Source organism: Stenella coeruleoalba (genome assembly GCF_951394435.1).
Source record: "Stenella coeruleoalba genome assembly, chromosome: Y".
NCBI classification, from domain to species: domain Eukaryota; kingdom Metazoa; phylum Chordata; class Mammalia; order Artiodactyla; family Delphinidae; genus Stenella; species Stenella coeruleoalba.
The window spans coordinates 1,786,133-1,809,560 of NC_137168.1; the positions used below are offsets into that span (position 1 = coordinate 1,786,133).

At 47.9% G+C, this 23,428-nt stretch overlaps 1 protein-coding gene across 1 annotated transcript; it reads right to left on the minus strand.

Moving 5' to 3' along the window:
• Positions 1 to 16,580: 16,580 nt before the first annotated feature.
• Positions 16,581 to 19,835, minus strand: LOC307181046 (testis-specific Y-encoded protein 2-like). The gene is made up of 7 exons (XM_079911816.1): positions 19,446 to 19,835; positions 18,912 to 19,217; positions 18,227 to 18,304; positions 18,013 to 18,124; positions 17,770 to 17,915; positions 17,575 to 17,663; positions 16,581 to 16,922 (listed from the first exon to the last, which is right to left on the minus strand). The coding sequence occupies exons 2-7, from the start codon at positions 19,203 to 19,205 to the stop codon at positions 16,907 to 16,909; spliced, it is 735 nt and encodes a 244-aa protein (XP_079767942.1). The 5' UTR covers positions 19,206 to 19,217; positions 19,446 to 19,835; the 3' UTR covers positions 16,581 to 16,906.
• Positions 19,836 to 23,428: the final 3,593 nt, after the last annotated feature.

Sequence of the window (23,428 nt, forward strand, 5' to 3'; positions counted from 1 at the left end):
GTGACTCTAACTTTAGAATATTAAGTTAGTAATTTATCGATTAGCATAGCATAATGATATTAGAAAGCAGTTTGCTTCAATGTAGTACTCACCACGTGGCAGGCGAAGTAATGGCCCCCCAAAGACACGGACATCCAAATCCCTGGAACCGGTGAATACATTATGTTACGTGGTAAAAGTGAAGATGTGACTAAGTTAAGGATATTGAGATGGCAGAGCCCTGGATTAGTCAGGCAGACCCAGCAGAATGGCAACTGTCCTTCAGGGCAAAGGGAGATCCGACTACAGAAGAGGACTGTCAGAGAGACACAGTGTGGGGAAGACACTGCGTGGGGAAAGGGGCCACGGGATAAGGAATGCAGGGCGGCTCCAGAAGCCGGAAAAGGCAAGGAAGCGCACGCTCTCTGAAGCTTCCTGAGGGAACAAAGTCCTGCCAACACCTTGACTCCAGACCTCTGATCCCTAAAGCTGCAGGATAATAAATTTACGTTGTTTTAAGCCACCGAATTTGTGGTAGTTTGTTACAGAAGCAATGAGAAATTAATATGCAATACGGAAAGGAAGACAGTGCAGCCCCTCAGAAACATAAGGCACCGAATTGCAAAGGGTTCCAAATATCTAGTAATCATTTATTTTTGTGCTTGCTAATATGCCCTGGACGGAACTGTGTCCCCCGAAAACTCTTATGTTGCAGCCCTAACACCCAAGGCAACAGTGTCTGAAGACAGGGCTCGTAGGAGGTGATTATGATTAAAGGAACTCGTAAGGGTGGGGCCCTAAGACGGTAAGAGGCGGAGGAGAGACACCCCTCTCTCCGTTCTTCTGCGCTTGGAAAAGGCCGCGTGAGCAGTAGGCAGGCAGCCACCCACCTACAAGCCAGGAAGGGGCCCCTCATCACAAGCCACAATAGCCAACACCTCCATCGTAGCTTTCCAGCTCCCAGAACTACGAGGAAACACGCCTCTGGCCTGGAAACCACCCACCCAGTCTGTGGTTTTTTGCGCAAGCCCCTGTGCAGACCGGTGCATGAGCAGGAATGCAGTCGCACTGCATCGAAGCAGTGAGTGTCTGCGCAGCTTCCTGGGAGGCAGGATGGCATGGGGTCCTGGGCTGCCTGACTCTTGAGTCCACGAGTCCCTGTTCACCGTGAGTGACTACGAGCGAAAATCGGAATTTCTCTGGGCTTCGGTTTCCTGATCTGTAATGTCGGGTAAATGAGAACCACAGGGTTCACGTTCAGGATGGGGACCGAGGAGGATGCTGAACTCGCTCCCCTGCACCCCGCAAATACGGGATCTACAGCTACACTTGGAACCACTTCCTCTGAAAACCCCCGAAACCCGGCTGAGCGATGCCTACTCTGGGACGCGGGCTCGCCATAACCCTGGGCTGCTCCCTGAAGAGCAGGGTTTTAACCCCACACGCGGCACCCCGACTTCTAAGACCTCCTCCCGCGTGCAGCCCCGGAACCCCTGGCTCTGAGAACCGCCAGGGCCGGGCCCACAAGGGCCCCAGAAGCCGCTCTCAGAGGCCCGGGGACTCACCGCCTGGCTGCTGCGTGGCGATGGGGACCCGGAGACGCCGGAGGGGCAGGGCTGTGGCCTGAGGCGCACACGGCGGCCTGGTGTCCTCGGGGTCAGAGCCGGGCCTCCTGCAGCCCCCGCGCCGCCCAGCACACCAGGGACTCCGCCTGGGCTTGACAGGCGTCTGCAGCCCTGGCTTCACGCCTGAGGCCCTGGTTTTACGTCTGAGGCCCCGTTTTACGTCAGTGACCCCAGTTTTACGTCCGTGGCGCCGGCTTTACGGCTGAGGCCCCGGCTTTACCTCTGGGGGCCCGGTTTTACGTCAGTGACCTCAGTTTTATGTCAGTGACCCCCGGATTTACGTCACTGACCCCGGTTTTATGCCTGAGGCCCCGGATTTATGTGGCTGACCGCGGGTTTACATCGCTGAACCTGGATTTTCGTCGCTGACCCCCGGATTTACGTCGGTGACCCCGGATTTACGTCAGTGGCTGTGGCCCCAGTTTTAACTGCCACCGGGGGACACGGCCGGACCCTGGTGGCCGAAGGGGCTGAGGCTTGAGGTCCCACAGGACTGCCTACATTTGCCTCCGTGCAGAGCTTCCGCTTGAGGGTCAGCCAGAGTCTGGTGCTCGCCAGACCGTGCCCCTGGGGCCACTGACGGGGCTGGGCAAACCCTCAGGGTCAGCACCGACTCAGCCAGGTGTCTGCAGCGGCGCATTCACCCCAGCGCTCTTCGCAGTAGGCGCGGCGGGGGCCCCTGCGAGTCCGTGAGCGGAGAGCGGATACAGCGGAGGGGCGCTCACGCGCGCACGATGGGTGCCACTCAGCCGTGAAAAAGGAGGGCGTGCCGCCATGTGTGACGGCGGATGGACCTGGAGGGCCATAGGGTGAGTGAAAGTAGCCAGACGAAGACAAAGAGCACACGGCCTCTCTTCTCCGTGGGATCCAGGCCACAGACAGACAGAAAACCGGCTCCTAGATGCAGAGAACGGAGTGGTGGTCGCCAGAGGTGGGGGCGGGGCGTGGAGGAGATAGGGGAAAAGGGGTCGGAAGGTGCAAACTTCTAGTTGTGACAGAAAGAAGCCCTGGGATGTGATGTCCCGCACAGTGACCACGGCTAGCAATACTGTGCTGCGTAGTATTGGAACTCTACGGGGCGGTTCTCACCATTAAATCAAACCATGTGCTGCGCACACCGTAGACTTAACGCAGTGGCGGACGTCAGTTACTTCTCAGTAACACTGAATGAAACACGGTCTCACTGCAGGAAGAAAAGTGCACCTGTGTGTCGTGACAGACTTTAACTAGGCTTATTCTGGTGGTGATTTCACAGTGTATACCGACGTCGAGGCATTACCGTGTACCCCTGACGCTAATGTAAGCTGTGTGTAAGTTACACCTCCAGGACGAAGCCCGCAGTGTACGGAACTTGTAATGGTCAGACCAAACCATAACGTAGGTTAAGTGTTTAGAGCACTGTGTAACCTGGCCTACAAAGGTTCCTAGTCTTGTAACATTTCATTTTACTGAAGCAGTTACTTAAATGAACGTAATTTTAAGTAAAACAGCGAGGCGTGGTTGCAATAGAAAAGGACTAAGATACAGGAACCTTACATTCAGATTTCTTTTTGGTGATCTCGAGTAAGTCACAGTCTCTCTGTAAGTTTTTTGACATTATCCTCACTCGCATGAGGACGTTGAGATGGAAATCTGACAAGTTCCTTGCGAGGACAAAGATGAAACGACACATGTGAATGAGCTTAGAACTAAGAGAGACTATAGGAGTGTCATTTGTCAGTGTCGTTCACTGGCTGTGATGACTATTACCATTTTTACCTGTCAGGAAACGGAAAGCACCAACCTATGAGATTTTTCACACTTATGTTATCATTTAGGAAACTTAATGGCCTTTTAGAAAGTTCCCCTCTGGGAGTTTTAGACTCGGTTTTGTGCTTTGTGCTAAGTTTTCCTGGGTTTCTGTCACTGGCAATTGTCTCCGTGAAGCAGAAAAAGAAAAGGAGGAATCCCATGTCTCTCTGGCAGTAAAGCACTGAGCCATGGAGACAAGAAACAAAAAGCAAGCAGGTGGTCTCATGCGGGGATCCTTGGGTGACCAGGCTGAGTGGGCTTGGAGTAATTCAGAGAGTAGAGTCCACACGCCACACTCCTGACGGGGGCACAGCCGCCGCCTCCAGGTTTTACCTCTGGTGTGAAAACTGAAAAACTAATGACTAACACCTATAGAACTTTGTACATCACAGATTGTAACGTACTCATATTCTCTTCTTAAATATAACCTAGTCCACACTTCCTACCTCATTACGCTTGCTTTTATTTTATCGTGGATGAAAACCTTCTTCACAAAATTGATATGTATTGTCCCCACAAGGGGATGGCATGGCTGAGGTTTAAAGGTGTTGGGATCATGTGGATAGAGTGCGATAAAGCTGGAATATGCCCTTAATGCATTGACTCACTTCATTTGTATTTTATCACAACTTGCCACTTTTTATCAGTATTTTTAACGTGGTTAAACTTAAATGTACACCAAAAAACTGAGATGGACCAGAATATACCCATCCAGCGTTTGGATATTTTGCACATAAAAGCAAGGACACATTTTATGTCTCTATCGATATTTCTCTGTTAGTGGCGATTTATCGTGTTCATACCCTTAACACTACTTACTATGTAAAAAAACAAAGCAAAAGAAAAGCAAGAGTGAAGTCCTCAATCACTTCAGAACTTAAACTAACGTCAGGTTGTCCTGCCGGACTGGGACAGGGTGGCAAGTGAGGCTGTTACATTGGATACAGAATTTAGGGGTGCACCAAAAAAATTCAGTAATCGAGGTGAATAATATTTAATGCACTATTTTAAAAACTCAGAAGTGATGCAGAATACATGATGAACAAGATATTAAGACTTTAAATAAAGACAGGATCAGTTTTCTACCAGATAAATGGACTTGGACCCACAAATCCACACCCACCAATTGATACAATTTTGCCCTTCATTTCCAGGACTGCAAGCAAGTACTTAGTACAATGAATTCAGCAGACTCTTCAGGGACATAAAAGAGTTTTTATGTTTAATAACTCTGAGAGTGGAGCACCTGTGACTTCAATTTATTGGCTTTGAACATTCCTGTAACATAAAATGAAGGACAACTTACAGGGTTTGAATTAGCAATTGTGTTGATGATTAAATTTCTCAAGAAAAAACACAGGAGTCAGGTTTTAGTAGCTTCTGGGACATCTCATCACCACTAAGCAGCAAGTGTACTGCTTTCCCAGAAGGGTGTCAGGTTCTCAAAGGAGAGATCGCACACTGTCTTTTAAAGATTGACATCTTTAGGGATTGTAAAGAATAGCAATCTCATCAGCATCTTCCCCAGATATACATGAGGAGTGTGTGTGTGTGTGTGTGTGTGTGTGTGTGTGTGTGTGTGTCTGTGTGTGTGTCTGAGATAAAGACAAAGACAGAGACAGAAAAAGAGACAAGAAGGAGGAAGAGGAGAAGAAGGAAGAAAAGGAAAAAAATAAATAGGTAGGTAGTTAGAAAGGCAGATAGATACAGAGATGGAAATTTTAGGACAAGTTATAGAGCACTGAATAGGACTAGAATGTCTCCTTTTCCTAAATCAGGAGCGAGTTTCCTACCTTCCAGCTAACACTCAGTATAGGAGGGAAAAAATGTTTAAATATATAAAATTAATAGGGTGTAGTACTTATCAGAAGTAGAGGAGGGCAATTCCAGTTGTCCAAAGAAACAGGTACACTTTAGTAGAAATCTTGGAGGACTGTCTCTCCAAAATATCCAGTATACAATCGTACATCTACCCATAAGCTCAAACTCTGAGTTTCCGAGTTGAGCGGCATGGAAAAGACCTCAGACACTTAATTTAGAAAATGCCTCTTATAATGCCAGTGCAGAGTGGTAAACTACGTCATAAAATTGGAATTTTAAAACCATTGTCGTTTAAGAGGAGGGCTGGCTGAGAGAAAGGAGATGTCCAATTCTGACTAAATAATATTCCTACAGAGAGAGACCAAGTAATTCGTTAAGTGCTGCACCATGGTTAGTCCCACTAGTATTTAAGTGATTTGCTTAGAAATGATTAAATTCTTAACTGGACTTTCAGAATAATAATTAAGTAAAACTGCTTTGCGTTATTAGAATGGACCAGATTAAGAAGTTAATGAGCACAAAGTCTCTGAACAGTGTGGGATTCTGGGGTGAAGGCCAGGCTTTCCCAAGGAAGATGGAAGAGCCGGGTGGTCCCGCATCTGGGGGCATCCCCCGGGCACGGTGAGCACGCCCCCCTCCCTAGAGAGCCTTGAAGACAGGAGTTGAAGCGCAAGTCAATATGGAACCCTCAGAATAAGACTGTCCGTCAGAGCAGTACTAGAAATAACCTAGTTTACATTTCTGTTGGTATTGTAAAAATAGAATGTTAATAGAGAGGGTCGTCCCTCTCTTTTATTCAAGTAAAACCACTTCATACTGTTAGGGTCACTTCAAAATTATTCCATCTGAAATTGCACAGACTTCCCTCACTGAACCAGGCTGGTTTCTTCCTCTACTTCCCATAGATCACATCAATTTTAGTTGACACTTTAGAGGTTGCCTTTTCCCCCAAGGAACTGTGCTCACTCTGAGGACAGGAGACATTTCCTCTTGTTATTCCTAATGCCTAGCAACCTTTATATATATTTTAAAATAAGGGAACAAATGGATGAATTAACTCCATCATTTTGAAGGTATTTCTCCTTTGCTCGTAGCATTTTTGTTTGTTTGTTTGCGGTACGCGGGCCTCTCACTGTTGTGGCCTCTCCCGTTGCGGGGCACAGGCTCCGGACGCGCAGGCTCAGCGGCCATGGCTCGCGGGCCCAGCCGCTGCGCGGCATGCGCGATCTTCCCGGACTGGGGCACGAACCCGCGTCCCCTGCATCGGCATGCGGACTCTCAACCACTGAGCCACCAGGGAAGCCCCGCTGGTAGCATTTTACACAAAGAAAATAAGAAGCCATGTTTTGAAGTTTTTTTTGTTTTTTTTTTTTTTTGCGGTACGCAGGCCTCTCACTGTTGTGGCCTCTCCCATTGCGGAGCACAGACCCCGGACGCGCAGGCTCAGCGGCTATGGCTCATGGGCCCAGCTGCTCCGCGGCATGTGGAGTCCTCCCGGACTGGGGCACGAACCTGCGTCCCCTGCATCGGCAGGCGGACTCCCAACCACTGTTACTGCGCCACCAGGGAAGCCCCTGAAGATTTATAATAGAGCTATTTTTTTCTAAATCTACATTAAAAGCACAGATGCAAGCACAATTTGTGAACATAACTAACCGGGATAAGCTCCTGGAAACCCTAGAAATCAGATGGTGGAGTTCCTGGGATGCGTTTGTGTGATGAACAGGGAATAATAGTTCCATTAGTGTCAAATACGTAATACATTTGCTCCACACTTTCATTTGTCAATAAATTACCGTAGAATTTTTTTGTAGCCTAGAGAATAGATGACATAGCCAGTGGAAATTTAATGAATAGCATATGCTATAAAAATTTAACATAGTTTTCATTGCAGTAGATGAAAAGGAAATTAGCAATAAATATGATTTTGACTCTTACAAAGAATATCTGAGTGTACGTAGATATAGTCATTGCTTATGTATATAGTAGCTTATGTTTCTGTATTTCACCTATTCCACAAAGGATTTGAGGTTCATTTGGGAAATATACTTAAAACGCAAATCTCCTCCCAACCCCCAGCAAACCTCTCCACAAAGCAGAAGAGAAAGACAGCAGTTTTATCATCAGATAAGCGTTAAATCAGAATGTGGTGCACACCACAGGGAATTCGCCAACAGAGGCAAAGACAGAAGGAAAATCTCACCCTTTTATGTGGCCAGGCAGCTAGAGCTCCTTCTGTGAATGTTCTCAAGATGAGCACTGACTAGGCCTCAGCAAGACCTGGCAGCAGCGTGTACTATACACATACACAGCCATCCCGAGTTGACCTGCGAATTGCAGGGACCGTCTGTGGTAGCTAATCAGCTTCGTCCAGAGGAAAGACGAACCGCTCCTGTCTTTGTGACGAGAGGTAGGTTTGCAGGTTGGGGCCAGGAGCCTACAGAAGCTCAGCCCCTCACCTCCCACAGAGCCTGGGAGATGGGCTCCCTCTCCCTTCCTGGTTTTGTTTCAAAGAGATAGTCCCCAGGTCCTTGAGAAGGACACTTCTGGGTCACAAAGCTGAGAAAAGTCCCATCGGAAAGATTTATACACATTCCAAAAAGAGGAGAGAGTACTTAATGACAAGTTTTCTAAAATAATTGCTCTAAGCAAAAGGCAGAGGTGGAAACCTCTCTCCTTATTATTTAATGGAGGAGAATTAAGCCCGTTATTCATAGTTTGTATTTGTCCTCACAGGTCTCCTGGGCTGTACAGTTTTACGAAAATACAAAGTTTCAATCAGATAGATAGTGGAAGTCTTATTTTATTGCTTGGTGAGCATTTCAGGTACTCTTTGCCTGTCTCCCTGTAAGAAAATACTATAGCATATAATAGGCCAACTGGCTGAACTGTATTTCCAATGAGTGTTTTCTGCCTAAAAAAATTCCTTTTTCAGAGATGCATGCTGGTAAAGATCCCTAATAGAGACAAAAGGAGCCTCCTAAATGTTCTAAATCAGATGGTCTTGTGCCCCAGTGATCTTAGTTACCTGCCATTAGAACAGACTAGGGGGATTGGGAGGAACACAGATGCCTGTCCTCTGTTACTGTCAATTTCCCCTTTCATGGCTGTTAACGTTTGCCTTAGGTTTTGAGGGGCTCCTATGTTGGGTGCGTAAATATTTACAACTGTTATATCTTCCTCTTGGATTGATCACTAGGTAGTGTTCTTCTTTGTCTCTGGTAATCGTCTTTATTTTACATTTGGTAGTGTATATATTAATATAATAAAGGTACATGTAACTTTACTGAAAGAAAAATAGTCTTTATTTTAAAGTCTATTTTGTGTGACATGAGAATTCCTACTCCAGCTTTCTTTTGCTTTCCATTTGCGTAGAATATCTTTTTCCATCCCCTCACTTTCAGTCTGTCTGTGTCCCTAGGTCTGAAGCGGGCCTCTTGTAAGGACAGCTTATATACGGGTCTTGTTCTCGTATCCATTCAGCCAGTCTATGTCTTTTGATTAGAGCATTTAATCCATTTACATTTAAGGTACTTATCGATGTGTGTGTTCCTGTTACCATTTTCTTAATTGTTTTGGGTTTGTTATTGTAGGTCTTTTCCTTCTCTTGTGTTTCCTGCCTAGAGAAGTTCCTTTATCATTCGTTGTAAAGCTGGTTTGGTGGTGCTGAATTCTCTTAGCTTTTGCTTGTCTGTAAAGGTTTTAATTTCTCCGTCGAATCGAATGAGATCCTTGCTGGGTAGAGTAATCTCGATTGTAGTTTTTTCCCTTTCATCACTTTAAATATGTCCTGCCACTCCCTTCTGCCTTGCAGAGTTTCTGCTGAAAGGTCAGCTGTTAACCTGACAGGGATTCCCTTGTATGTTATTTGCTGCTTTTCCCTTGCTGTTTTAATATTTTTTTCTTTGTATTTCTTTTTTGATAGTTTGATTAATATGTGTCTTGGCGTTTTTTCTCCTTGGATTTATCCTATCTGGGACTCTCTGCGCTCCCTGGACTTGACTATTTCCTTTCCCATATTAGGGACGTTTTCAACTATAATCTCTTCAAATATTTTCTCAGTCCCTTTCTTTTTCTCTTCTTGTTCTGGGACCCGTATAATGCGAATGTTGGTGCGTTTAATGTTGTCCCAGAGGTCTCTGAGACTGTCCTCAATTCTTTTCATTCTTTTTTCTTTATTCTGCTCTGTGGCAGTTATTTCCACTATTTTATCTTCCAGGTCACTTCTCCGTTCTTCTGCCTCAGTTATTCTGCTATTGATTCCTTCTAGAGAATTTTCAGTTTCATTTATTGTGTTGTTCATCATTGTTTGCTTGCACTTTAGTTCTCCTAGGTCCTTGTTAAAGGTTTCTTGTATATTCTCCATTCTATTTCCAAGATCTCGGATCGTCTTTACTGTCATTCCTCTGAGTTCTTTGTCAGGTTGACTGCCTATTCCCTCTTCATTTGTTTGGTCTGGTGGGGTTTTACTTTGCTCCTTCATCTGCTGTGTATGTCTCTGTCTTCTCATTTTGCTTATCTTACTGTGTTTGGGGTCTCCTTTTCTCAGGCTGCAGGTTCATAGTTCCCATTGCTTCTGGTGTCTGCCCCCAGTGGGTAAGGTTGGTTCAGTGGGTTGTGTAGGCTTCGCGGTGGAGGGGACTGGTGCCTGTGTTCTGGTGGATGAGGCTGGATCTTGTCTTTCTGGTGGGCGGGGCCGCATCTGGTGGTGTGTTTTGAGGTGTCTGTGAACTTATTATGATTTTAGGCCGCCTCTCTGCTAATGGGTGGGGTTGTGGTCCTATCTTGCTAGATGTTTGGCATGGGGCGTCCAGCCCTGGAGCTTGCTGCTCGTTGAGTGGAGCTGGGTCTTAGCAGGGAGTCAGAGATCTCTGGGAGAGCTCTCACTGATTGATATTACGTGGGGCCGGGTGGTCGCTGGAGGTCCAATGTTTTGAACTCGGCCCTCCCACCTCAGAGGCTCAGGCCTGACACCCGGCTGGGGCACCAAGACCCTGCCAGCCACACGGCTCAAAAGAAGAAAAGGGACAAAAAGAAGAAAGAAAATATAAATAAAATATATTAGAGTTATTAAAATAAAAAATTAAAAATATTATTAAAATAAAAAAATTAAAAATAATAAAAATGTAATACACGGAAAAAAAGAAGAGAGCAACCAAACCAATAAACAAATCCACCAATGATACCAAGGGCTAAAACTGTACTAGGATACACATAAAAATCATAAGCTAGTAGTCGCATACAGCACACCCCACGTCTACAGTTGCTCCCAAAGTCCACCGCCTCAATTTTGGGATGATTCATTGTCTATTCAGGTATTCCACAGATGCAGGTACATCAAGTTGACTGTGGAGCTTTAATCCTCTGCTCCTGAGGCTTCGGGGAGAGACTTCCCTTTCTCTGTTTGCACAGCTCCTGGGGTTCAGCTTTGGCCCTGCATCTGCATGTAGGTCGCCGTCTGGCGCCTGTTCTTCGCTCAGGCAGGACGGGGTTAAAGGAGCAGCTGATTCGGGGGCTCTGGCTCGCTCAGGCCAGTGGGGAGAGGGAGGGGTACGGATGCGGGGCGAGCCTGCGGAGGCAGAGGCCGGCGTGACGTTGCACCAGCCTGAGGCGCGCCCCCCGTGCGTTCTCCCAGGGAAGTTGTCCCTGGATCCCGGCACCCTGGCAGTGACGGGCTGCACAGGCTCCCGGGAGGGGAGGTGTGGATCGTGACCTGTGCTCGCACACAGGCTCCTTGGTGGCGGCAGCAGCAGCCTTAGCGTCTCACGCCCGTCTCTGTCCTCACCGACAGCTGCGTCTCGCGCCCGTCTCTGAAGCTCGTTTCGGCGGTGCTCCGAATCCCCTCTCTTCGCGCACCCCGAAACAATGGTCTCTTGCCTCTTCGGCAGCTCCAGACTTTTCCCTGGACTCCCTCCCGGCTAGCTGTGGCGCACTAGCCCCCTTCAGGCTGTGTTCACGCAGCCAACCCCAGTCCTCTCCCTGGGACCTGCCCTCCGAAGCCCGAGCCTCAGTTGTAACCTTATCTGCAAACCACACTGGTCTTTTTATGTTAGGTGGCAGCAAAGTATATAAAGGGTGTCCACCTAACCGGTCAGGACAATGGGGACTTGGATACCTGGCTCCTTCTGTCACCAAATACTCCACCCTAAATGCAGCCAAATTACAAACCTGGGCTCCTTTGTTCATAAAACTGTGTCCCATAAAGGTGCCAGCAGGGAAGTCATAGACAATCCATTGGGTATCACAACTCCAACTTCTTTTCATTGTTCAGGATCTTATTCCCAAGCTATGGAGGTTATGAATTAGAACAGCCATCTTAACTCTCCATGGTAGTGGAACAAGAGTTCAGTTCCCCTATGCAAAGTGTGAAAATACTTCAGTCAGAAGTTAACAGCCTAGCATCAGTGGTGCTCCAAAATGGACTTGCTCTGGACATCCTGACTGCTCGGCGAGGATGAGATTATGCAATCATCGGTGGAAAATACTGCTTCTACGTAAATCAAATGGGAAAAATAGTCTCCAACTTATTAAAAGTGAAGGAAATGCTTTCGTCACATAAATGAAGCAAAGCCGTTTTATTGGACTGATGTCTTCCCAGGACTGGGGAACTGTTTCGGTAGGGTTTGGGGAAATGTACTTTGATTTGATTTGTTCTTTTCTGTTTTTCTTCATCCTCACTCTAACCTATGTTCTTTTCTCCCTTTGCAGGTCTCTTAGCACTGAGCTACTCACCCAGTTTTGCTCTCCCCGGCCATCACCTTAGCCTTTTCTTTGTGAAACATCAAGGGAAGTTGCAGAGGAGGGAATCCTTGGGGCTCAGAGCGGGCCGCCCAAGATATGCCTCACTGGCACGTTGATTATTTTGAACGGAGGCTACCAGGGAAACGGTCAGTGAGGGGAAATGATCGAAAACCACAACAAAAATACTCTGGCCCCCTGCCTTCCCCCAAAGTGCGAACTAAATCCATGTGACGGTATCCTCCCTATGGCAGGAGGCTAGAAAGCATCCTTGTCACCACAGTTAGGAAATTCAAGGCTAAGAAAGCTGGATAAACGAACGCTGACACTTCTTCATTAGGCTGCTTGCCCAAGCAAGCACAAGCCTCTTTGTTTTGTCGACTGTACAAAAATATTTATTTGTCCAAAACTAGATACATTCAGCGGGCTTTGGTCACTTCAGGCGGTCCCATTTCTGAGACCTCTGTGTACATGAATTAAATTGGTTTGTTTTTCCTGTTAATCTGTCTTGTGTCCACATAATTATTAGGAGAGCCAAAAGGACCTCAACAGGGGTAAAGGAGAAATTTGCCCGTCCCCGTGTTGCTAGACAAGGTCACACACATTCACTGGCTCAGAAAAGATTTGAGGAGACCCTAAGTTTTCACCTCTGGCTGATCTTTAGTCTCCAGGTGTACTGGGTGGGAAAACTTGGGAAAATGAAAATGGTGTATACGGTGATGAAGCTGTGCACCCAGCCCCAAGGTAATCTGCAGAGACCAGGAGAGTGGTTTTTGAAATTTGTGTTTCCTTGCTACCTCCCCAAACCCCCTGACCCAGCACCCCGGCGGTTTAAAAAAATAATAATCGGTTGTGTCCACCCACGTAGTGGAACAGAACACCAGTGACTACACAGCACACGGCAAAGAAAGCCGTCTAACCAAAAATAGTTCGGCATAGTAACGGAAAGGATCAACTACAACCAGCAGCCACACATGAATACGAGGGAGAAGAAGCTTCTCCCCATTTACTGCATTCCAAACTTCAAAATCTCCAGTTTTCAACACCACTTACAAGGCATGCAATGAAACAAGTGTGTGTTTGCCCCATCACAGGTCAGATAAGCAAATTAATAGAAACTGTGCATGAGGAAACCAAGTACTTTAACTCTGTAGGCAGACATTCAATCAAGAGTCATACCTACGCTCACCTGACAAAGGAAACGATGGAGCAAGAACTAAAAGAAACCAGGAGACCAAGGTCTAGCGAAATAGAGACTCTCAACAAAGAGACATTTAAAGCAGAAACAAATAGGAATTATGGGCTGAAAAACCACAGCATGTGAATCAACACCTTCAGTAGAGACTTCAAAGGAAGGTTTGAGCAGGCAGAAGAATCACAAAACCTAAAGTCAGGTTAATTGAAATCATCCTGGCTGAGGAGCAGAAAGAGAACAAAAATGATGCAGAAAATGTAACAGCCTAGATTATTTGCCAGACTCCACTGAGCAATCCGAGGCTTACGTATTTGCAGTCCCAGGTGGAGACAGGAGAGAAAGGGGCAGGACAAGTATTTCAAGAAATCATGCCCCTCACACTCTTCAGGTATGGCAAAACTCATGAATCTACACGTCACACTTTCCTTTACTCATACCTCTCTCTTCCTGAAGCCCTCACCTTCCTTCAGCACCACCTGATCCTCTGGGTGAGGTGCTTGGTCCACGAGTTTCTATTTGGTATGCCCGTATTTTGTTCATGCACCCCCTCTCACTGGGTCATAGGAGGTCACCGAGGGCAAGGATTCTCTAACAACTTTTCTCTTCACAGGAAGACTAGCCCCAATTCCTATCGTTCGGGTGATGCTTTATTAAAACTCATGAAGAAATTGTGCCCACATAATGTCGGTTTAATGACCAACGCAAGAATAAAATGGGGAGGAATAAGAGTCATCTTCCTTCACTCCTGCACTAGTGTTTACAAAACACTAACAAGTCAACCCCAAACGTTATCCTCCTGGAAGCTTCCCTGGCAAATGCATTCCCTCAATGTCCTCATCACCCTCTGGGGGCCGTAAATGATATTCTCACCTCCACCAAGATATTCTTGTCTGTTGGTGATTTGCCACAAGGGCATGCCTATTCCTCTGTTTCCAAATGTGTGTCACGGCTAACTCCACCTGCAATAAAGCATTTCTTGTTGCTCACAAAGATAACGGAACTCACAAAAAAGTCCTAGTTCAAGGTGGTGGAAGCATTTGATGCAGGAATGGAGGAAAGGGTGGAACGCAGGCACAGACCAACTCAGAGACACAAACCTTAACAAATAAGTGAGTGAGTAACAGCAACCCAGAGCATGTGTATCGAAACAGGGACATGAACAGACTGAGACAGCTATGGCACTAGAGGCGTGCATATGGGCACAGGCATGGGTGGAAGATCAGAGGGACGAAGGCATGGGCAAAGCCAGAGGAAGGAACACCAACTCACGCTCAGAGTGAGAGATCATGGGCAAACACAACACGGACACACCATCTTCATTTCAGACAGAGGAAAACATGAACATGTCCAGAGACCAGGAAACGCAAACGTGGCTCAGAGTGATTGAGCCAGAATGCTCATAGATTGATCAGTAATCTGCTGGGCCTCACATGCCCTGAAGTTCAACGGAAGGAAACCTCAGGCAACGTGTGCAACTGTGCATTCAATCTACTTGCACCTAGATATTAGGCCCCACGTGAAAAAGCCCTTAAGAGGCCGGGTCACACCTACGTCTAAGCTCTGTAGCCCAGGAGGAAACTCAGTAAGCTATAGCCTCTGGGGCACACATCATGCCAAGTCTCCAGACAATGACAATCAAGTCAACCGTCCACAGTTTACAGTTCCGCTACCTGATCCATGAACGTCTGCCCAGCTTCACTCCAGGACAGGTCAGGCCTAAGCATAGCCTTGGTACCTAAGCACTGGCAGGAGATGTTAGGAGTTGGGGGAGCCTGTCCCAACCTTTGCTTTGGTGATTAAGTCCTTTGCAAGACCTTACTAAATGTTCTGGATGTGGATAAACATCCTGGAGTCCTTAGAACAAGCCCCGTCTGAGGTTGCCTAAGACCACGCACCAGTATGCTGTCCCACTCCCACTGCAGGGTTATCAGAGCATAGTTTATTTTTACCAGCACCAGGAAAGACAGGGACCAGCATGTGGAAGCCCCAAGGGTTCCTTGAGGTGTACAGTGCGAGAAGCTGAGAAGACCTGTTTCCACAGTGTCTGTGGGGTGGTTGTGGGGACAGCAGCGGGCAAAGGCCAAGCCTTGCCTTCTAGACCTTCGGATGTCTCCACTGTAGAAGGGGCATAGCTGGGATGTAGATGTTCATTACAAAACCTGACACTGAGCAGGTGATCTAACTCAGTGCACTCTGAAGGGGACATCCGTGACTCCATGAACTTTGACTGTCAAACCCTCGTCCTGGAAAGAGCTGGGGCTTTTGGGAGAAGGCTCTTCTACCAAAAGTCGTTGAGCGAGAGCTCAACACGTGGGACGGAAATGGTACTGTCAATATGCCACCCTCAGGGACGCCTGTGCTGGAGCCGCTGTATCTGGGAAGAGAGAAGAACACTGGGGGGACAAACATTGAACATTCCCTGCTCCGTCTGTGGCAGAGTCTGTCCTTTGCCTGGTCCAGAGACAGACGTGCTTCTGGGAAGCAGCCAGCCACTTGGCAAGGAGCACCCGAAGTGCTCACCACTTCCTGGGTGAGCTCGGTATGCTCTAGGTCTTCCCATTGGCCTCAGGGGCACAGAGTGCTGGCAAGGCCCCAGAAGAAGGACAGTGCCTTTGTGGTTGAAACACGGTGTGCCCAGCCATTCAGCGAGGATGGGACACCTCTACCAGACTGTTCATGAGAAAAATGTTTACTTTCTGGGGACCTGGCCTGAAGCGGGCCTTGGGCAGAGGGCTTAAGCCTGTCTGAAAATAGGGGTATTAACCACTGTGCCGTCACGGAACAGAGCGCACACAGCTGGGTGGCCTGGCACTTGCCTGTTTAACATCCCCAACTCCCCACTCCCCCCACCTTTCCCCTCTCCCCGTGTGCCCTTTTGTACCCAAACTGAGTCCCCCGGAAAAAAGAACAGAGTTCACATGAGCTCACTCAGATGTGAGGGACTCCGTTTTTGTTTGCTTAGCCGTTTCCCAGCAAACTTACCTTTTCCCCTGGTCACCTTTGCCAGAGCAAACTAACATCCTCACTGCCTTCCCACCCGTGTCTCCCTCACCTCCTCAGATGTCCTCCATACACCTTATACCCCCATGTCCTGAGATGTTGTCTGGAACCCTAGCCCTGCGAGGCTAATTGTCTCAGCAAAAGACCCTGTGTTCATATGCACTAGAAGGGCATCCGGTCCAACAGTGAATTAAATGCTAAGGCTTCCCCCCGTTGTATCCCATTGAAGTGTCTGATGATATGCAACAGGGAGGATACATGGAGGACCACTATCCAACAAAATTAACTTCCAGCATTTCAATCTCAGGCCCTTGCTCACCAGGCCCTTTCCTTGAACTTTCGCATTTCCCTTGGAAAAATGACAGGCCCCAGTTAACCAGTCCTTCTCTTATTTCTCCTTCCTCCCCAACCCCCATCCCACAGGCAGAACTGCATCCTCTGATGCAATCCCAAAGTATGATTTCCCCCCACCTCTACAACTCTCCATGGACTGGTAATTCCCAGGCAGCAAACTGAGAAGCCTGCCTGGGGCTGATGTGTCTACCCTGAGCCCCTGCACAAACACCACACAAACACATACAACTGATGCTGCTTATTTATCTTCCGGTTTTATTCCAGGTTTACTGGTGTCTCCCTCTCTGTACGTCTCACCACCAGACCTCTCTTCGTTTCTTCGTGTGCACGACAACCACGTTGACCGTTCGCCTTCACCCAAAGCAGCTTCTTAGGTCAAGGGCGATGCTCCATCACACGCATCTCAAGATCGGGAGTGCCTTTGAAAACACACACAGGCACACACATAATAACCCAACCTCTCTGAACGATGCTAAAGACCGCTTTAACTTTTTAAGGCCCTGCCCAGGAGACAGAGTCACATCCCCTGTGATCTCTTACATTTCCTCCAACCGCATATTAGAAACTTTTCTTCATAATCGACGCAAAATGGCCACTGTTCTCACAATAGCCATGGCAGGTGAAGAAAATGCATAAGAAAAGTAAAAGATGACGGTGATGATCAAAACAGAAAAAAATGATGGGACAGCGGGGTAAGGCTTTGCACAAAGGGGACTCACACACCTTTGTGGAAACGGGGTGGTGGGGGGAACCTGAGGCAAGCCCAAAGCCAAGCCCAAATTTAAGGGGGCATTACAGGAGGCCTGAGGGTGGGGTTGATGGCCATGGAATGACAGTTCAGAGACGTGCACCTTTGAATCTCAGTGACTTTGACTCTCATGCTGCTTCACTCGCCTAAAGCTTCCCTAGTCAGAACCAGTCCTGCACTGCAGTTTTCCAGACGCGCTGTCACACCCTGACGCCCTCACGCCCTGGTGTCACTGTATGCCTCTGAGCCTCAACTCCTCCATGAGTGAAATAAACGACCCAGCTTACTCGTTTCAGCGCCCAGCCCCTGGGCTCCTTACCCACCTGTCCTCCTCTCGGTGACCTGTCCCGGTGGGGCCTTTCTCCCTCGGGTAGTAGCGCAGGGGATTGGGCCACAGGTCCTCGCCGATGATCTGGTAGGGGAAAGGGGCCCGGTCGGGACAGGCCAGGCCAGGCCAGGCCCACACCCCTTCCCCCGACCAACATCGCCATTGCTGAGGAGGCCCAGAGGCACCCCACCTCAGCAATCCTGCTACATCCTACACAGTTGTGGTCAGAGAACCAGTTGAAGAAGTTAAGGCCACTGTTGTTGTGCCTGCGGCTATACACCTCCTTTTCAAAACGACGGTGCCACTGAATTGGAGCGAGATGAGATGCCCTATATCCTGCGGGAAAAGGAGCGTGGGACAAGGGCCTAAATCACGTTTCAAGTTCACCTCACCCCATCTGCCCTCCCCCACGATCGAGGGAGCTGTCACTTACCAGTGACCTCAATGAGATACTCCTTAACAACCACCTCATTCTGGAAATAGGGGTTCTTCCGGAAAAACAACATGATCTTGCGGTAATCACTGCGATCTGCGAACTCCTCCACCTGCCGGACAAAGTGGAGGCGGAGGGTGAAATCTCTCTCCAGCAGACCTGCTCTTTCCTGCTTTCCGGGATAAATCAATTCCCCTCTCCTCCCCAGCCTGACCTTCAAGTTGGTCATGTAGCTAAGCATGTCTTTATCTTGGGTGCTAATCATGGCCGACATCCGGGGGTGGTTCACAAACTGCTTTACGTCAAGGAGCCTCTAGATGCCGGAGGTGAAAGGGCTGGGAGAACAGAGCGAGCCTGGACAGCGGCCTGGGAGTGTCTGATCTCAAGGCCCCACTAGCATCTAGTCCTATTCCTTCAATACAGACTGCATGAAGGAACAATGAGCCCCTCGGGGTGTGCATATCTGTGCACTAAAACAGGGAGCCTCCGATTCTGAGAGGGAGGCCCTGATCTCCATCTGGACAGAACAAGCTTACTTCCGCACAGCAAACACTCCTGGCTCTAACTAGGATGTGCATTCATAACTCCCCACTCTCACCTCCGTTTTCCCTGATGGTTATTCCAAGAAGAACCTGTGCACAAGACAACTCTTTTGTCTCAAGAGGCCCTGGTACTAATGACAATACCTTTTTGGACCTCTGCAACTAAAGCCCTAGTCTTACTTCCTGCTATGCAGAAAATCAGCATGCCCCCACAATTTCAGGATCACATTTCCCTGAGTGTGCCCACAATGCACAATCCAACGGATACATTTTGGTACCCAAACGGCCCGCTATGTTAGGTACCCCTTGCACTAGCCCGGCCACAACGTGGTCTCTCAAATACAAAATTAAGGATACAACTTTGACCCAGAAGCCAGGGATGCTCTGGATGATGGTGCTTCTGTGTTCCAGATAAGGTTTCCGCCTCCGAAGTGTTGTGACCTTGAGACGAAAGTGTTGTCGGCTGCACTCCCTATTCACAGGCTCCAGCTGTAACTGCAAGACCTTCAGCGCCTCCAGCGCCTCCAGCGAGGCGCTCTTCGGGGACGGCCCTGGCTCTTCCTGCCCCTGCTCCTGGGGCTTCTCCTCCTGCTCTTCCGCCACCACCTGCTGCTGCTGCTTCTCCGCCACCACCTCCAGCTCTTCCATCATGTCCTCCACAGGCTGCCAAAACACCTCCATGATCCGCGCCACCTCTCCCTCCAACAGGGCCGCGCATTGCCGCACCACCTCCCCGCTAAAGATGGCGGCCTCCTCGCCCCACCCATCAGCTAGGGCCAGCACCCTACCCACCTCCCGCGCCACACCTGGGGACCCGCGGGCCCCTGCTTCCTGAGGACCCCCTCCCACACCTAGGACGACCCCGGGTCCCGCCTCACTGCCCATGCGGACCTGGCTCTGAGCTGGGGCAGCGGCGAAGGTGCGGCAGCTGGAAGCTCAGCACGAGGGCCGAGCACCGCGCAGGCCTAGCGACTAGAATCACGCTTCACTGCGGACTGAACCGTTCCCTGGAGCCTCTGCGGTGAAGAGCGCTGAAACGCATGCGCAGGAGCATTGGCCGCCAGGCATGCGTGTCCAGGTGGCAGGAAGGAGTTCCAAGCCACGCCCAGGCCGCTCGGCCCCATCACGACCAATCAGGGCGAGGACAGTGGGCGTCACCCTCGGCTGCCTCGCCCCTCGCCCTGTGGAAACAGGCCGGTCTCCGGGATTGCCGGGTCCGCCAAAACACCCCTTCCGTCCCCCGGACTTAGCAGCCCAGGTTCCACAAGGAGCTCGCCTCCAGGGAGGCCTCCGGCCTTGCGTCTGGGGTGCCCGGGTGCCCTGTGATACCTATGTGGCCTGTGCCAGTTGGAGCCAGGAGTTCGCGCTCCAAAATCAGAAAATCAATATCCGGTTTGCCTCGGGACCTTTAACCACTGGGAGCTCTCAGAAAATGTACAAGGAAATGCATGGTGGCCGAAGTTGCTGGATACTTTTCTTCCAGGGGACATAGAGCCCAAAGCTCTGTGGCATGAGAGGGGAGTGTCCGGCAAACCCAGCTCTTTGCTCGACTTGAATTCCTTTGCTCCAGAGCAGAAAAGCCATGCAGTGAAGAGCTCCATCTGAGTGTCTGTCTCCCCTCTGACCGTAAAAGCATCATGTTGTATCCAAGTTTCCACCTTATCGGGTTGGTTCCAGGGCTTGACTATTTTCCTTTGTGGACTGTATCCAGTGGTGGGATGTTTTGATTACTGGCTCCGTCCACAGTGTGACTGTCTCCATTTGAGTCTGGAACCAGTGTTTGACATTTTCAGCTTCAAACTGAGTCCAGGATCTGGCTAGATCACGTTCAGATTGGGCCCAGGAGTGGGCTGTTTCAAATTCTGTCTCGATCCAAGGTTTGCACGTATCCATTTGAGTATTCAACCAAGGTCTGACTCTATCAGATTCAGGCTCAGACCAAGAAATGATTGTCGGAGATTCAGGTTGGCTCCAGGTTCTGATTTTATCAATTTGTGTTTGCAACCAGAGTCTGACAGCATCAGCTTCACGCCTAGTCCATGCTGTGACTGTATTAACTTTAGACTGTGTCATGAGTCTGAATGTAGATGATTCAGGCTTTGTCCATTGTTGGATACTACCAGCTTCACACTGAATCCATGGTCTAACCACGTCAACTTCAGGCTGAGTCCAAGAGTGGATGTTTTAAAGTCTGCCTGGGTCCTCTCTCCCATTTGATCAGGTTTTGTCCAGAACCAAGATCTGGCTGTACCAGCTTCAGGATGGTTCCAGGGTCTGATTGTTTCAGTTTCAGTGTGGGTCCAATATTTGATTGCATCTGCTTCTGGCTGAATCCAATGTCTATCTTTACCTTCTTCAGTCTGAGTTCTGGGTCTGGCAATTTGGAATTTAGTCTGAATCCAGGGTCTGCTTCCTTTAGTCTGTAACCATGGTTTGGTTGTATCGGCTTTTAATTGAGTCAAAGGTCTTGCTGATTGCGTTCCTGACTGGGTCCAAGTTTGGACAATGTCGGCTTCAGGCTGAGGCCACGGTCTGATTGTACCAACTTCAGAGTGGATTAAAGGATCACTTACCTTAGTAACTGTATGAACCAAAAGCCATGTTGTATCTTTAGTCTGCATCTGGGGTTTGACTATATAGTGTCATGTTTATTCAATGGACTCCTTCTACCCACTTGACTTAAGGATCTGATCGTCCTTGTCTTATACTGGGCCAAAGATGTAATTGTATTGACTGCAGATGGAGCTCAAGTAAAGTTCCTATTAAGAGTTGATGCAGTCCAAAATTGAGTTGACTTAGATTCAGGGAGAAGACTGTATGCTTCTGTCTTTTGTATAGGTCCTTGGGATCTAACTATATTTAAGACAGGCTGAAACCAGGGTTCCAAGGTATCGGTTACCATAGGATATTGGGATCTCTCTTCATATAGTATGGAATGAGCCCAGAATCCAATTTTATTAACAATTAAAGGGACCCATGGTTGCAAGTTATAAGTTACTGGTTTAACAACAGCATCAACTCTATCAGCTACATGATGTATTTGGCTTCTAACACTCTCCTCACTAGATTGAATTTGCGTAACTATTCCTGTTTTATCAGGCACAAAATGGGTCCAAGGTCCAACACCAGGTGTAATTTCTAGCCAGGGTCTAGCTAGAAGTTGACCATGGAAAGGAGCCTTACTAGACTGAACTTGAGACTGAACAGTATTAATCTCAGAATGAACTTTTGATCCATCTATGTCACTTGAAAACAGAACATGTGATCCACCAGCATTACCTAACGGTGGAGTATGAAGCCCAGTTATACCACCTAAAGGTTTAACCCAGGATCTTAGTGAATCTGTCATAGTTTGATACTTATATTTCATTGCGTCTCTGTGAGGAAGGTTCCAGGGTGTAGGTATATCAGGTGTTGGAGTGTTCTGAGGTCCAGACAGAACAGAAGGATCAGAAATATCAGCCACTGGGGTACTCCAGGGCATAGCTGTATGAGAAGGATCCCATGATGTGGCAAGAGGAGAGGTCCAAGATTGTACCATTGGGAATGTGCTAGCGGAGGAGAGCTGACTGCTTTGAAGGCGTAACTGTGTGCTGCCAGGAAAAGAGTCTCCATTATTTGACCCAAAAAGTACTGGAGGAGGATTTCAGCGCTGTCTGTTCAGTGGGAAGGTACCTAATCTTCTCCTCCACGACTGTTCAGAGAATCCATGGGAGGTCAAAATGGTAGAGGCCCTGTTCAGGCTAAGCCTGTCTTGTATACCACGTCCTACCCCAGGAGAAAAACTGCAGGGTAGAGAAAAAATAGGATCCAGTGGCTTCTGGGGTGCCTTGATTAGCCATCTCATCCAAGATAGGCAGGGGGCTGTCTTGGTCACAAGAACTGGGTCATAACAGGCCACCGAGGACTCACTGACCAGGCCTGCCAGTTCCCAGTGGTTGCCAAAGGGACAGAGAACAGGACTACCCTGCTGTATCTGAATAAGGCAACAAAGATAACCCATATATATATGAGATAGATAGGCATATATTAAATACATAAGAAACATATCCACATTACATATAGGTATATAATATAAGTGAATTATAAGATACATATTTATACATTATGTATATGCTTAACATTGTTTATAAGGGCATTAAAATATATAAGGTTTATCTTTTTTTCTACCACATATAAATTCCAAATGACATGACAAACATGTGCCTACTTCAAGGAGGTCCATTAAACCACTTAGGTACAAATAACCATAACGCTGATTAAAAGAGGAAAATAGTAGGGGGAATTTAGAGAACATTATAAAAAGTAAACTACATATTCAGCAACTTTATTTGGATGTCACTTATTATCCCCTTAGCTGGGTATTTCTAGGCAGACTACCTCTACTGCTTTTAGTCTGGTTCAAGCTATCATTCCTGCTTCCTTCTCACCCATCCTTATCCCAGCATTTGTTCTCATCCAAGCAGGCAGAATGACACTCAGAGTAAAGGCCAAGGGCTTTATGTTGTTACCCCCTGATCCCAACGCTTAACATTTTTCCTTTGTTCATTTTGCTACAATGCAAGCATCGTAACCTCCTGTTCTTTCCATAGTTTCAAAGATTATTTTTAGTAAGTTCTCTACTTCTCAATGAAAATATTCCAGCTTTATTTTATTTTCTTTTTCTTTTTTTTAAAACATCTTTATTGGAGTATAATTGCTTTATAATGGTGTGTTAGTTTCTGCTGTTTAACAAAGTGAATCAGCTATACATATACATATATCCCCATATCCCCTCCCTCTTATGTATCCCTCCCACCCTCCCTATCCCACCCCTCTAGGTGGTCACTAAGTACCATCCAGCTTTCTTTTTGATCTGAAGAATAAATGTCTCT

What these genes read in the sequence shown, in the direction of transcription:
- LOC307181046 (XM_079911816.1), bottom strand. Translation starts at nt 19,205, where the DNA reads ATGATGGAAGAGCTGGAGGTGGTGGCGGAGAAGCAGCAGCAGCAGGTG. An exon ending in CTGGCTTCTGGGTCAAAGTT is followed by an intron (nt 18,305 to 18,911) that starts GTATCCTTAATT and finishes GACGTAAAGCAG; the next exon opens with TTTGTGAACCACCCCCGGAT. An exon ending in GTATCTCATTGAGGTCACTG is followed by an intron (nt 17,916 to 18,012) that starts GTAAGTGACAGC and finishes CTTTTCCCGCAG; the next exon opens with GATATAGGGCATCTCATCTC.